This window comes from Nannobrachium achirus, assembly GCF_963921795.1.
Source record: "Nannobrachium achirus genome assembly, chromosome: 11".
Taxonomy (NCBI): domain Eukaryota; kingdom Metazoa; phylum Chordata; class Actinopteri; order Myctophiformes; family Myctophidae; genus Nannobrachium; species Nannobrachium achirus.
This window is the reverse complement of record NC_137820.1, coordinates 34,784,793-34,801,103: the sequence shown is the minus strand read 5'-3', so window position 1 is coordinate 34,801,103 and position 16,311 is coordinate 34,784,793. Positions and strand designations below refer to the sequence as shown.

Below are 16,311 nucleotides of genomic sequence, written 5' to 3'. Positions count from 1 at the left end.
AGCATTGTTCTTGTTCTCATTAATAATTCCGGAAAAATAGGCCTGCCTAGCCAGACGCATGGTTTTATTGTACGTGGCTGTTAATGACTTAAAAATCTGTAGATGGATAGTTAGTTTATTTTTTCTCCAAGCTCGCTCTGCTTTGCGGCATTGTTTCTTGAGTGAGCGTATATGATCGTTTATCCAGGGTGTTTCTTTTACTTTATGTTTCTTTTTAGTTTTCATAGGAGCCACTATATCCAGAGCTGACTCTAATTTAAGATTAAAATGTTGAACCATATCATTTACTGAGGGAATATCAGGAAGGGGGGGTGCACATGCAAGATGGCGAGCAAACTCTTCTGCTGCCGATGCCCTGAAAAATCTCTTTTTTATAGTATATTCTCTATTGTATTTTTCTAGATCAGAGACAGTCATATTAAAACACAGTAAATAGTGGTCCGATAAGTCAGGCTTAGCGATGATCCTGTCCATAGAAATACTTAGCCCTTTAGAGATCACCAGGTCTAGGGTGTGGCCCTGATTGTGGGTTGGCCCGGTAACATGCTGAACAAAATCAAGGGAATGTAATAACTGTAAGAAACTCATAGCAGTAACATCTGTAACAATATCCACATGTAAATTTGCATCGCCAGCAATCAAGGTTCTCTCATAGTCAGTGGAACAGATAGATAAAAGTTCTGATATTTCTGTAAGAAATAAGGCTTTGCTACATTTTGGTGGGCGATATATGGTAATCATTAGAACAGAGGATTTACTCTCAAATAAGTTAGCTTGGTATTCAAAGGATGAAAAACTTCCAAAAGACAGGTTCTTGAATTTAAAGATGTCAGAGAAAATGTACGCCAAACCTCCACCTCTTTTTCCTTCGCGCACTGATTGAATAAAATGATAGTTTGGTGGGCAGGCGACGCCAAGTGCAACAGCTCCATCTGTGCCCAGCCAAGTCTCTGTTAAAAAGATTATATCTAGCTTCTCTTCACAGATTAGATCATTTACAGAGGAGGGCTTGTTTAAAAGTGACCTGATGTTAAAGAGGGCCAGATTTATTTTTTGACATTCTACTGTACTATAGTCCCTACAGGGTATGTAAGTTAAATTTGCTAGATTAGCAGAGCCACTGCTTGTCCTGGACACTCTATTTGAAATTACAGTAGAAATATTGTGAGCCTGCTTAGTAAAAGCGCCTAGAGGAGCATCGGGTCCAGATACGGTTGTTGCTGGGTATAATATCGGACCCAACTGATATCAGTGGCTGAATGTATTGTTCAGCTGGGAGGCCATGTATTGGCCCAGTATTGTCCCAGCTCGTTGAGGTCGTGGAGCCATGTTCAGCTGGGAGGCCATGTTTTGGCCCAGTATTGTCCCAGCTCGTTGGGAGGCCAGGTTCTTCTTTCGTTTAGGTCGTGGAGGGATGGGTGGGGGTGAAAGAACCCAGGCCACAGATTTCTGGGGCATGGCAGGGTCAGTTTCGTCCGTTTTCAAAGATGGTGGTTGTGGAGCCGGGCATTTGGCCGGTGGCGGTTGTGGAGCCGGGCGTTTGGCCTGGCGTCTGGCCGGGGTCATTTTAATCCCTTTGTTAATTAATTCATTCATCCCATTCGTGAAATCTAGAAGGGGCATTGGCGATAGGGAGAAAGAGAAAGATTGGGAAGATGGGGCTTGTTCTTCCACGGTTGACTCTCCAGCCCCTTCCTCTTCCTCTGTCGACTCATCGGTTGACTCTCCAGCCCCTTCCTCTTCCTCTGTCGACTCTCCGTTGTCTGTTGACAGTTCACTCTCATGGTTCGAGCCAGCCACGGCTGAGGCAGGGAAACCATAGAACGTTTCTTCGTTACTCTCCTCTTCCTCTGTCGACTCTCTGTTGTCTGTTGACAGTTCACTCTGCTCATGGTTCGGGCCAGCCACGGCTGGGGTAGGGAAACCAGAGAACGTTTCTTTGTTACTCTCCTCTTCAAATATTTCCCTGATCAACCCAATCTCTGCATTGACGTCATCTGCTTCTTCTGTGGAGTCTTCCACATTCTCGTCTTTGGCAGAGAGGGCTTTGGCAGGGACAACGGTGTCTGTTGTTGTTTTGAAATCTCCTCCGTTCGCCAAGGCCGTTCCCCCCTCGGCCGGGGGGGGCACTTCGGTAGCCAAAACACCATCTTTTGCAGCTTCAGCAGGGGCAGCTGTGACTTCAAGGGTAGCAGATAAAGGTTGCTCATCACTATCTGTTGTTTTGGATTCTTGTGTTCTGGCCGAGGCTAGAGCATGGAAAACATTTTGAGTGAATAGTTTCACCCCTTTTTTGTTTAGTTGTTTCGCATCAGCGAAAAGGTGTCTTCTGTCATAGAAAAAGCTGAAATTGTCAATAAAATGCACATTTTTGTTGGTGCATGCAGCTAAAAGCCATTTGCTCAGAGAAAACAGTCTGCTGAAGTTCTCATCTGTGCCTCTCATAGGCGGTAGGGGGCCGCTGATGCATATCTCTATGTCGCTGAGGGAGCTCAGTGTGTCGAATAGAGCCCTGAATCTCTCCCTTAGGATTTCCGACTGGTTTTCTTCTGTGTCACATGTGCCAGTATGTAGAATCAGCGTTTTCACCGTTGGGTGTTCGTTGACAAGATCCAAAATTCTGTCTTTCATGTCAGAGATTGTGTCTTTGGGAAAACAAATAGCTTTTGCCTTCCTGTTTCTTATGCTTTTGACATCTTTTAAAGCGGCATCGCCCACAATCAAAACATCAGGATCAGTCACTGAGGTGCTTCTTACCCTGCTGGGTGGGACGTTCTCTCTGTCAACAGAGGGACTTCGGGGGGCTTCTTGCAGCTGTTCTGTTAGCCAGCCCGGGGAAATGCTGCCCCTGTCATCGGAGAGGCATCTTTGGTCCTCGGCCAGTGGCGTGAATCTGTTAATCAGCTGCACACTCGGCGTTTGTGGAGATTTGACTGCATTTGTGTTTTTAGCAGTCTTTTTCCCCTTGGCAGTGGCCCATTTATGAAGGGGTGTCGAAGCAGCGCTGTGCCGGGGTAGTGCCGGCCAGTCATCATCGGTGATAAGAGGGCTTTGGGAGGGAGTCCTGCCTGTTATACGTTCTTTCATCTTCTTTGGCTTTTCGCCAAGGGAATTCCAGGCGAGTGGTTTATCCAGTCTTCGGATTTGTTTGAATTGAAATATTTCCGTTTCCAGTACTGCCATCTTCTGAAGCAGTTTTTGATAGTCCTCTGTGGAAATAACAGGGGGCATCCTGGTGCTAGTTAGCTTTAGCTAAGTGCCACGTAACCAGTCACTGGAAATACAAAGTAAAAAAGAAAATGTATTTTGAAACGGCAGAGCAGTCCCAGACGTTTATAGCGATCCACTTGTAGTTTCCCAAAGTGAAAAAATAAAATAAAAAATCGTTATCAGCAGAAGAAATGTAAGCATAGCAAGCATAAGCAGGAGCAAGCAAGGACACGTCCGCACACGACCAAAGCAGCGTCCTGATCGAGGCCGATAGGCCTTGATAAAGTTCTTCCCCCAAACAGCTACTCTTTCATCGGTCTTTACTATCGGTCTCAAGAACACCTGGAGCTCTCAGGAACAAGTGCCATCTGACTCTGGATGTCAGCCATACTGCGTGCAGTAGGGTATGACTTTACATTTAGATCAATCATGGCGATGTCGTTGCATATGAACTTTAGTGCTGTCTTTATGATCTGAGTCTTCTCATCTCCTTGCTCAAGATTAGCATGATGCTCTCGCAGAATGTTGCTGGTGTCATCTTTGAGGCAGAGCACATCTGCCCTTCTCTCCTGTGATGTGAAATACAATGTGTCATGGTAATTCTCTTGGAGTTTCATCTTTAGCAATTTCTTTGTATAAGAGATGCTCTTATCTGGTCACTCATCAAACTCCTGAAGCTTTTCATGGACTTGGTCAAGCGTCATCACCCCATGCTCGAGTTCTGTGTCTAGCTATTTGCAGAATTCAATAAAAACAGCCTCTCGCTCATCATCAATTTTCCTCTGCCCTCTCTTCCTTTGTCCTTTATCTTCAGAACTTGGAGTAATGATCCCCCGCTCTCAAAAAGAAGTTTGCAGCACAAATGATACAAGGTTTCTTCTGCTACCAAGTCATTGATCCCTTCCAGACGTGCCCCTGTCATCCCCACGACTCCGTGCTGTCTTCAGCAAGCTTGCCTTCAGTCTATCTGCAGTCAACTGATCAGGCACTCTATATTTCTTTCTAGCATCTGCTGGCTTATGTTTGTGGAGATGAGCGGGTTGGTTGCAAGAATGCATACATTCTGAATGGACTTGTGTACTTGTAGAACTGCATGCAATTGATGCACTGAACTCAGAGCAAGTGCGTCTTCGCTTCACGTTTGCTGACTCTTTTTCTGCCTTTGATGCCTGAGCTGACTTCTTGGTGACCTCAACAAACTCATTTTGACATTTTTTTAGTACCCAAGTCTTCTTTCATTTTCATCCTCCTTCATACGCTCCAAAATCGTAGCATTTTCAACCGCTTCTGCATGTTCCAATAAAGTAGCCTTAGAGTAGCCTTTAGGAGTTCCTCTTACCGGTCAAGAAGTATCAAAGAAGGAGAGGAAACCACCTGGAAGTTGGCACACCACGGTCCATGCGCCATGACACTTTGGGTGGCGGAACTTGCAACGGAAGCTTGATGAATAACATTGGCATCTATGAGCTTCAGCTGGGACAGCTCATGAACAAAAAATAATTCTGAACGATTGAGACCTTTGTTGTATAATCGCTCCAGGAATATAAAAGAAGACATATCACAGGTATTTTTACAATCACTTGCTTTTCGATGTGCACGGTACATAATGTTATTGAGGCAGCTAAACAGCGGCGGCGGCCGTTTCTGTCTCGGAGCTATCGCGAGATTTGGATTCCAGACAGGGAATGGTGGAGAGTCTCGCGATACTATCTTGTTCAGAAACGTAAATTGTGCTCTTTAGATGCCTCTATAATGTTATACAGTGTACTCACCGAAAAGCAACACAGCACAAAACAATGTGTGACATGTTTTCTTTTATATTCCTGAGCTGAGTGTTTTATAAAGGTCTCTATCGTTCAGAATTATTTTTTGTTCATGAGCTGTCCCAGCCGAAGCTCATAGACGCAATGTTATTCACCGAACCTCCGGTGCCACTTCCGCCACCCAAAGTGTCATGGCGGATGGCCATGGAGCCTAAAATGACGTCAGTGTCCCTTCCTTCTTTGATCTTCCTTGGTACCGGTATAAGCCTCTCAGCTGGTGTCCCCGGGCCTTCACAGATGGAGCACTTGAGCAGAGGTGGAGTAACGGCTTCATCCATAGTACTGCAATCATAGCCTAATCATAGACTATCATAGCCTACAATGTAGACTGAAATATAGATTTAATATTTAGTAAAATCAATATTTCACAGTAACATCAAATATCCAGCAAGAGCCGCTGACCGCCGCATCCGCATCCATGGACGTGTTCATGGCCGCGTCTGCGAAAAAATCCATGGCCGCGGATGCAAAGGGCCGGCCACGGACGCAAGCGGCCGCCTGCTAGTATATTCGGCCGGCTGCTAGTACAAACAACAATCAAAAGAAATTGGATGTCTATTGTATGTATTTTTTGATGGAGAATTCAAATATTACCTTATTTCTTGGATAGACGCATCCATTGACACGGACGCAGCGGTCAGTGGCTGTCACTCCAAATATCACTGAAAACATCAAAATATAACTCACTTAAACAAATCAAACAAATTCGTACTAAATATATCTGAAACTCAAATAACAAATGTACGTCTTGCATATAAAAAGGAGGAAACAAACAACATCACTTACTTCTACTGGACACACACTGAAAAAGTAATGGCTTTGTAGCTACAGCTCAAGCTGCTGTTATCTGCACAAGAACTGAAAGAATGACACCCTGACAAACATTTTCCTATAGTACAGGTGCAAGAAATCACTAATCAAATTAACAGCAGGTGCAACAAAACGAGCAATCAACTACATGTGCACTCAACACACATCAGAGTATAGAAATAAAAGAGACACTATCTTAGAAGAAAATAAGAAAAATAACTAAGCCACCGTGCCCCGTCATTTTGTTTTTCTTTTTAGTGGGCTTGCTGTTCTTTTTTTTTATGTTTTCATTAGCGGTGCTCCTAGAAGGAGCTAAGCTCCAACATCTGGCTTTGTCCGGGATGCGGGACATGAAGCTTGGCCTACATCTTTGCACAAAGTGCTAAAAGTTCGTTGTACATTGGCCATGCTTCACAGGACCCTTAATGAAATTAACTCATACTAGAGGTTTGCGCCCACTTCCCCCATTTTATAGTAAGATATTATGATGTCACATTAAACCTCATGGAAATTGGCCCGTTTATTGTCTGGTTGGCCAAAATGTCAAACATCTTTGTCCCGATGATGGTGGCAGAGTTACATAATGAAGCAGGAGGTGGAGTGCCTCTGGTGTTAATTAAAGACCAGAACATTGCGGTGGTGTACAACTTGTAGATGTGCCTGAGCCTGGCAGCAGCCACTGGGCTCCGACAATATTTTGTCAACTGCCTTGCATCTGTATGCAAGTGACTCTGGGCCCCAACGCAACCTTGTTGGCTGCGTCACAGTAGTTACACCGCTGGTCACAAGCAGAGGTGTGACTGGGTTATTGTTCTATGTCAGTGTGTCTGTGTTTCAGTTTCATCCTGTCAGGAGCATAGACTGTAAAACATAATATGGACGAAGGGAACGGTGTAGAGTCAGGAGTAGAAAAGCTGCCAATACTGCCTAAAATGCTGTTATCGGTTTCTGCAGGTATGCCAATCTATCCCATTCCGATTAGTATTATTACATTTTTTACATCATGATATTTCATTTAGTCATATTGTGATTGCTTCAGTTGATGTTTTATACTATTAGAGTTACAGACCTATGAGGTCCATTTGGTTACCAATTCTCCATCATTTAGCTGGGGACCACCTGGAACCCCCTCAGTGACCACTAGTGGTCCCCGGACGACAGTTGAAAACCACTGCTCTATAAAACGAGTGTGTGTGTGTGTGCTGCAAATGATTGATTCTCTGGCTGTGGCTCTAGAGCCATGCAGCCACATAATAACATGACGTCTCATCGATCTTCCATGTTCATAAATGCAGCCACACTGCTGCTGCACACCCGCCTGACACCATAAAGTACTCAATGATCTGCGTTTAACATTGCTGTCTGGCTGTGATCTACTATCGTTTCAGTGTTGCAGATAGCTGGTTAAACAAACAAGCAGGCAGGTATGTGAGGAGAGAGAAGCAAGCACTGAATTACTCAATGTGCATGCACGGTTCTGGCAGCAACAGTTTCTCAAGAAGGAATACCAGCACTCACTTTTAACCTTTTTAGGATCAAGTCATGTTTAATCAAGCTATGCCCCAGCAGCAGATCAAACACAATGCTCTTTTCGGCCCGTAGGCTTTCCTCAGCATGAATGAATGAAACATACAGACAGTGTCACTTATAAAAGGGACCTAGGTGCCTTGCACAAAGCCGTCCGAGGGAAACACTTAAATTTTTCCCCCCTAGAAGGTTTAAAAAAAAAAAAAAAAAACGACTTTCCGCACAAACAAAAGTGGTACATAATGACCCAGCAACTAATCGATTTGGATGATTTTGCTATCAAAGTAGATGCTTTCTGGGGTGCTGAGATGATTTATGTGGTGACTGAAGCAATTCAAGTTCAGTGTCATATGTTCACATGGTTCACAATGTCAAGGTAATTTAAATGTTAACAAAATTAGCACAGCCTATTTTGGTCTTGACTTTTATGTTGACTCTGCCCTCAATGATAACTGTGTTGTAGCACATTAACACTAAATAAGCTCAATTGTTGTTACTTGCTCCAGCGAAGCGTGCACGTACTGCATTCAGTTTTCCTGTCCCGTCCTAGCTGTGGCAAGTTGGTACCTCGGCAGAGTGCCGAGGTGGCAAGGCGCAGGTTGGCACCGCAAAAGAGTGCATTCTTCCTCATCAGAACAGTCCTATTCAACTGTAGGCAGTGAATCTTACTCAGGCACTTGGTTTGTACAATTCTGGAGTTAGCAAAGGTCTGCACATCTCAACCCATTGCCGAGACAACTGTGGTGAGGCTTTGAGCATTCACTAATGCTGTTGTCCATCCACTCTGCATGGGATCTAGTGCAGAGTCTACAGAGAGCATCCCCATATTCTAGTCTGGTGATTGGCACTGAAGGCATGGAGAAAGGTGTTCTCTACATGGTGGGATTTGCCTGGAATCTGCATCTCCTCTCCTAGCACAGAATATTTAGTAGTGGATCTTGTTCATGTCACTGGCCTGGGGGTGGTTCCAGACAGGTACCCGCTACAAGTAAACTGCTGCAGTCGGTCAAAGAGCTCTGTTGAAACATCCCAATGAATTATATGGTTTTGCATATTCAGATTATACCCCTAAAACGGTACCCAGCTACTCTTCTGAAACTGCTATCGTACATGTCTCACTCCTTTATGTCATACAAACAAAATTATACCACATACAGTATGTTTTGTTCCTTTTGATGTTACCGTCATCTCGTCTGGCCCATGGACTAATGGGGGTCTGCGGAAATTATGTATTAATTTGCGGGTCCTTCCCATTGTTTGAGAACCACATTATTTTTTCTCTTTTTCTTCTTTTTTTTTTTTCTTTTTAGGAAGCAAGGCCCAAATAAGAAACTACACTGCAGAAACAAGCCTCAAAAACCCACAACCTCCAACTACCAATATTTACAAGGAAAAGTTGCTTATAATGAGCAGACATGGCAACACTTTTAGAGAAATAATTAGTCTTCCTCAATGTTACTCGTACCATTTTGAATACAGGCCTTTCTACTGTAACAATATTTTTGAGCGGTGCTCCTGGGAGGAGCTAATCTCCAATCTCTATCCGGCATGCAAAATGTGTCCTAAATCTGGCCTACATATTGGCACAAAGCACACAATGTTTGTTGTAGGCCCACAAAATGTCTGGGCTCTGAAGCGCAGCCTACATCTTGGCACAAAGCGCTCAAAGTTTGTTGTACACCCTAACGCCCAGGGTCACATTTACCAAGCTTCGTGGGACAATTAACTGATTTAATGCCAGGGGCCACAAGGTGCCGCTAAAGTGCCAGACATTTCTCCATAGGCCTTCGCTCTAACTTCCGGGTACACAGGCAGAGGTGGCTTGGGCTTTCACTGCAAACACTGTTATGAACGAAGACCGGAGGAAGTGAGCTAACAGTTAGCTATCGGCTTCTTTATTTTTTAGAAGCCCGATCTGAAGCTATTTAGCCTAAAAAAAGGTCTCTAAAGATGTGAGTTTGTATTGGAGTCGGCGGCGCGGTGCGGCGGCGTTACCCGATTACGGGCCGATGTAAACAGAATCGTGGCCCGGGGCATGGATGGAAATTTAGACCGGGGCTTAGTTGAGGCCTCCGATTAATTAATTCATTTTATTAAAAAATCCCGGACTAGATCGGGATCGGCACCCCAGAATACGTCGCGCAGCCGACAGAATAGATTGAGTTTTTTTGGGGGGGCTCTAAACTTTATTCTAAACCGTTTTCAATGGAATAAATCGTCGGACCATCTAGACTCGGTCGTTGGGAAGCGTAGGACGAGCCAGGACCACCCACATCTCTACAAGCAGCTCAGGGTAAGTAAAATAGCAAAAAAAACATTGTATTGTATTGAAAAACTCCCGAACTTGTCCGGGATAGGCACAAGAAGGGTTAATGAAATACACACATGAATAGCAATGCTCACTTCACACTAGGTGTGATTTTTATATTGTTCAAGGTTCAAGGTTTTTTACATCTTGTGTACAGGTAAATACGAGTAAAACTTATTTTAGTTTGGTATCCTGCATGCTATTTTTACTTTTACTTAAATAAATTAGAAAACAGAAAACTTCCACCACAGCTTCCAGGCCAAACGTGTTTTTGCTTTGTCTCGATTTTCCACTGACCGAAAAGAAAAACCCTGGTGTATTGTGGTCCTTCCCTCAGCATGCAATGCATCGTCATTAATCCTGGGCTGCAGCACAGTGTCACATGGAGACATTACTTTGCCATTAATAAACACCCTAGCATGCGCACGCTAAGAGGTGATGCATGGGCTCCAAAGTCTACCATTAATAAACCCCCTAGCACGTGCACGCTAAGAGGACAACTGGGCCGAGAGAGGAATGATGATGAAGGCTGCACAGTTCCTGGTTCGTCTCTAGGCCAGTGGTTCTCAAGGTGGGGTCCGGGGGGTCTCCAGAAAAAGTAGTTAATATACAGCAGCAGTACCACAATCATTTCAACCACTTTATCCAGACCACCAATAAATAGATAAATAAATATAAAATAAAATTAATAAATAGAGGCATAGATAATTGTGTCCATTCTTTCTATCAACAATTAAAAACGGCACTGATGACACGGAGGACAGAAACGGCAGAAACTTGGACTGATTGTACTTAGGAACAATTGAACTAGCGCACACAGATAGCTCAGACCTTTGCCTACGTTCTTAGCTAGGCCTCGACCCGACCCGTTACACAGTTTTTCGGATCCGGCACGAAAGGTTCGGAATCTCCGTATGCGGAGATGACTGACATCGGGCCGTTCTGAAGCGTTCTGAAGCGCTGACTCATTGTGACATCACTTCATAAAAGGCTCTGACATCACGTACGCCACGTGAGTCAACAAAAAATCTCTGTGGGTGTGTATGTATATGTATGTATGTATATGTAATCCGCGTATCTTGAGAACCGTTCGTCCCACCAGCTTCAAATTCAGCACGCGTGTTCCCAGCCGCAGCAGGTAGTGCAGTGCCCGGCCTCGACCCGACCCAATACGCGATTTTACGGAACCCAGCGCAAAAGGTTTGGATTCTCCGTATGCAGAGCTGTTGTCTGACATCAGGGTCTTCCGGAACCGGCACTGTGTCTGCAGAGATCTCCATATATGGGCATAAAATGGACGCAGACAGACAGATACAGATATCTCCATATATGGGCATAAATGGACTCAGGCATAATGGGGTTTGCATTACACAGAATTCGGCACACGCGTTCCCCGCCGCAGCAGGGAGTGCAGTGCCCGGCCTCGACCTGACCTGATATGCGGTTATTCGGAACCAGCACGAAAGGTCCGGAATCTCCGTATGCGGAGCTAATGTCTGACATTAGTGTTTTCCAGAACCGGCACTGTGTCTGCAGAGATCCCCATATGGGCATAAATGGACGCAGGCAGACAGATACAGATATCTCCATATATGGGTATAAATGGACACAGGCAAACAGATGGTCAAAACAGGTTATGACAACAGATATAATGGAGTTTGCATTAAAGGGTGGGGCATTCATTCCCTATTTACATTGTTCCCGAGTAGGACGGTCCTCGACTAGACGCTCGGCCGACTGTCAGGCAGATACAGATATCTCCATATATGGGCATAACATGGACGCAGTCAGACAGATATCTCCATATATGGGCATACATGGACACAGTCAAACAGATGGTCAAACGGGTCCTATGACAACAGGTATAATGGGGATTGCATTAAAGGGCGGGGCATTCATTCCCTATTTACATTGTTCCCGAGTTGGCCAGGTCGCCGCGGGCGGCCGAGCTTCTAGTTTTGATAATTTGACAAATTTGATCAAGGTCTAACCATTTCTTTTTTTGTAGTATAGTTTGTGGATTGTGATTACTTTTGATGCATTATTATTATTTTCATTTAAGAGGTGTTAGAAATATCATAAAAGTCCTTAAATTGTCACTTGTAAATGTGCGATTTGACAAACCGCGCCCGCCCCGCCCCTCATTAATCAGATCCGGTCAGGGCCAAGAGAATGAACGAGTTGGCATCTACTTGCCTCAACCTGTGTTTGCTCATGGCCAACTCTACACAGCCTTCTCCAGGGGAAAGAGAACCAGTGCCGTAAAAGTTTTCATTGTGGATAATGACTAAGGCATTACAAATTACTGACAACATTGTTTATAGCGAACTCCTTTAATTAGCCAAGACAATCATTCAAACAATGTTACTATCTACTATCTGTTACTATACTATCATTCTGGATATTATTATTTAATTTGAGTACTATTTCCTTTCTTTTTTGCAACAAACACTGTATACCAACACATACTCACCCTCACAGCGTCTCACACATGATGCCAGGTCAGCCCCCCAACGGGAAGAATTTCAGCGCTGAAAGAATTTCAGCGCAATTTCAGCGCAGAAAGAATCTCAGCGCATCTGGTCAAGGCGCTGAAAGCGCTGCGCTCGCCGCTTCATAAGTAATGCAATTGCACCTTCTAGTGGTCAAAGAAAAAAAAGAGAAACGACTGCCCTGATTTCTCAGCTACCCGGCGCTACCTTTCAAGCCACTAGCCACGACAGAGCCGACCAGCGTCAGCAGTTACTGAGGTTAGGGTTAGGTTTAGGCATAGTTTACTGAGGTTAGGGTTTGGGTTAAACACGGCGGGTTAATTCGGCTCATTAATTCAGAGCCGATCCTCCCCCCGATCCTCTAAAAGTGGAGTATGAATCAACCCTTAGTCTGTGTGTGTCAGTGTGATGTAAATCACATACGTGCCCATATATGGAGATTTCTGTATGTGCCCATATATGGAGATCTCTGTATTTCGCAGTCCTTGTCCCCTTTTATGGGCATATTGGTTGGAGCGGCGGTTCTACTGACAATTGTTGTTTCGTACAAAAAATCAGAGCTATCCGTGTGCGAAAGTTGGAGTCTGTAGAACCAACCATGTGTTGTGAGACCCGTGACATGCTGACTCGGGACCCCATGGGCAATTAGTAGTAGGGAAGGGATAATAACAAGGGGCTATCTGGAATCCCCATAGAAGGAGCAGACTCACATCAACGTCACCCAAGACTGACATCATAGAAAGTATGTGGGACCGACATCATCACAACTGATGTCAGGAACAAAACACACCATACAAGGATGTATGAACACTCCATATAAAGGTAAGGAGTATGACACGTGTATGACACAGCACCTTTTCGGCAGGATATATAAAGGGCGGAAAGTGAATTGAGAGGGTATTGTGGCAAGTATTGCACAAACTTGAATCAAGATGCCTCATACCTTCCCTTTCCTTTCCACTGAGCAGAAGAAGGAGCTCAGTGACATTGCCCAGAAGATTGTAGCCAATGGAAGGGGCATCCTGGCCACGGATGAATCCACAGGCAGTGTGGCCAAGCGCTTCCAGGGCGTCAATGCTGAGAACACGGAGGAGAACCGGAGGATGTACCGGCAGCTTCTCTTCACTGCTGACGACCGTGTGAAACCCTGCATCGGCGGGGTCATCCTCTTCCATGAGACACTCTACCAGAAGACTGATGATGGCAAGACCTTCCCCCAGCTCATCAAGGAGAGGGGACAGGTTGTGGGCATCAAGGTGGACAAGGGAGTGGTGCCCCTGGCCGGTACCAACGGCGAGACCACCACCCAGGGTCTGGATGGACTGTATGAGCGCTGTGCCCAGTACAAGATGGATGGCGCTGACTTTGCCAAGTGGCGTTGTGTACTAAAGATCACACAAAACTCCCCATCTCAGCTGGCTATCTTAGAGAATGCCAACGTCCTGGCACGCTATGCCAGCATCTGCCAGATGCATGGAATCGTTCCTATCGTTGAGCCAGAGATCCTGCCCGACGGTGACCATGACCTGGAGCGTTGCCAGTATGTGACTGAGAAGGTGTTGGCAGCAGTGTACAAGGCCCTGTCGGACCACCATGTGCACCTGGAGGGCACGCTGCTCAAACCCAACATGGTGATGGCCGGACATTCCTGCCCCAAGAAGTACAGCTCCCAGGAGATCGCCATGGCGACTGTCACGGCCCTGCGGCGCACTGTGCCCCCCGCTGTGCCCGGTGTGACTTTCCTCTCGGGAGGTCAGAGTGAAGAGGAAGCCAGTATCAACCTCAGTGCCATCAACCAGTGTCCCCTGCACAGGCCCTGGGCCCTGACTTTCTCCTACGGCCGTGCGTTGCAGGCCTCCGCACTCAAGGCCTGGGGCGGCAAGAAGGAGAATGGAAAGGCATGCCAGGAGGAGTACATCAAGAGGGCACTGAATAACCACCAGGCTGCCCTCGGCAAGTATGTGTCCAGTGGAGACCACAGCGCTGCAGGCGGTGACTCTCTCTTTGTGGCTGACCACTCCTACTAAATGATGCCCCCCGACACTGACCTCCGACATTCCTGTACCCAACGTGCATGCGGTTATTTCAATTCATTTTCACTCCCTGGTCCAGCACCACTGTTTTAGTTTGAACTTGTGATGTCACTTTATTGCATAGTCCCTAAGGATATTAAATGTGCACCTTCATCTCTCCATTGAAACATCTGCTGGAGGAAAACCTTATACGGTATCAAAATCACACGATTAAGCTATTACAGTACATACACTGGATAAAGAATTAAATGCTTAAACCTATAACTTTGGGGCCTTTTCTGCAATGTGTGTCACAGATGTGATGCATTTTGTTGATATAACAAGTTTGTTCATAGAACAGTTTATTTAACTACTAACTAGATTATTAGATTATCAAAACCATTTATGGAGTGTTAACGCTGAGTTCACCTTCGCCCAAAATATGAAAGAGTTCATGAACGATCGTTCATTGAACGCGTTCAGGCACAAGTTTGCATAGTTAGTTCAACAGCTAAGTATAGATCAAACCCTCTTCAACCCCCCCCCCCCCCATTCTATGTAAGGGATGTCCATATATAACAGACGATTTATCAAGCTGAAGGGATGTTATATATTATGGACAAACCCCAAGGAGCCAGTCATTATCCCGTTTATTACCCAGCTACTAAATAAAATGTATAATTTGACTCAAAACTAAAAACAAAACAAAGTATTTCCTTGTTTACAGACGGCTGAAGTATTCCACACGTGTTGTGCTGGGCGTCCCCCCCAGCGTGACTCGGTCGCCTTGGAAAACAAGGAAGTGCTGATTTTCTGATACTACGTTGTCTATTTCTCGCTTAAAATATTTTTAAAAACATTCTTGAGAGCAACGTTTAGTTCTAAATGTCGCTGTGTGTTTGTTTACATGGCTGACATGTTGGTTACAGCACAAGATTCACGCAGTGAAGCCTGAGTGCAGCAGGTGTTCTGAGTCTTTGATTAGCAGCGGTCTGTTATAGAGAGGAGCAGCGGTCTGTTATCCAGAAATATCAGACCTCTGATTTCAGCGATTGACTAATCAGAATCAAGCATTCAAACAAGCCGGGTAATAAGCCACAATAACATGAAGGTACATGTGGCAAAAAAAAATAACACAAAAAACATCTTCTCAAATGTACTAGCTTGGTTTGCTGTTAGCAGGGACATGCTGGGCTCCTGATTCAGCCCGGGAAAAAGAGTTGGAGAGGCCCTCACTGCGCGCTATAGAGAGAGATCTCTCTCTATAGCGCTGCTGCTACACAAAGATTTGCCATTTCAGATCATGACAAGTGACAAGCCAGTGGGCCAATTACATGAGTTATATTTCGTCGTTGTCGGGTGGAAACCTTGTATGTCCAAAACCGTTTGTTTTGTATTAATCATTTTAAAAATGATTTAGACTAGTGAAAACAGCCGATCTACAAGTGTTTTCACTACTTTTGTGCGACGGTCTTGTATGATGAAATTTGAAACTTGGAGATACGAGGTTTCTGACCGACAGTGACAATTTACGTTGTTGGCCACCCAGCCCCCAAAATGGAACGAAGGCCGACATTTTATTTTGAATGTTTTCCTAATGGCCGGCCTGGACCGGCCGGGAATGAACCGGCCGTTCGGGAGTTGTCCCGCTTTTCCCAATGGCCAGCACGTCCCTGGCTGTTAGGTTGCTCCTCCTCTCCATCTGAAAGTAAGCCGGGCATGTGTTCATAAAGATGCCTTTCTAGCTGTTCATCAATGTCCGAATTTGGTCGCAGCACACACCACAGCAAGAAGCCAATAGAAACTAGGCTGAGGGGAAGAACCTTCCACCAGGGTCGCTGATACTGCAATCCCAAAGAGCGGTCTACCTTCCAGGTCTTGTGGCTGCCTTTGCTGGTAGAGAACTTGAAGGGCTCATTGTCCACCTCTTCGCCTGGTTTCCTGGACCGAGAAAACCTCTGGGAGGTCAAGGTGAATGGTCTGACATGATTCAGTGTCCTCAGAGTTGCTGTGCTGCCAACGTATATCCTATGACACACAGAAAGGTGTACCATACTACCCATAACACACATTTTGAACACCTGTCATCTTAGGTAAAACGCTGCCTGTGCCTGCCTGATTTCAGTGAG

The 16,311-nt window shown here is 45.3% G+C and overlaps 1 protein-coding gene across 1 annotated transcript; it reads left to right on the top strand.

Moving 5' to 3' along the window:
* Positions 1 to 13,102: 13,102 nt before the first annotated feature.
* Positions 13,103 to 14,197, top strand: LOC308294747 (fructose-bisphosphate aldolase A-like; the record flags this gene model as incomplete). Its single annotated transcript, XM_080737569.1, has 1 exon — positions 13,103 to 14,197. One exon carries the CDS (start codon positions 13,103 to 13,105, stop codon positions 14,195 to 14,197), a length of 1,095 nt encoding a protein of 364 aa, XP_080593695.1.
* Between the last annotated feature and the right edge of the window lie 2,114 nt (positions 14,198 to 16,311).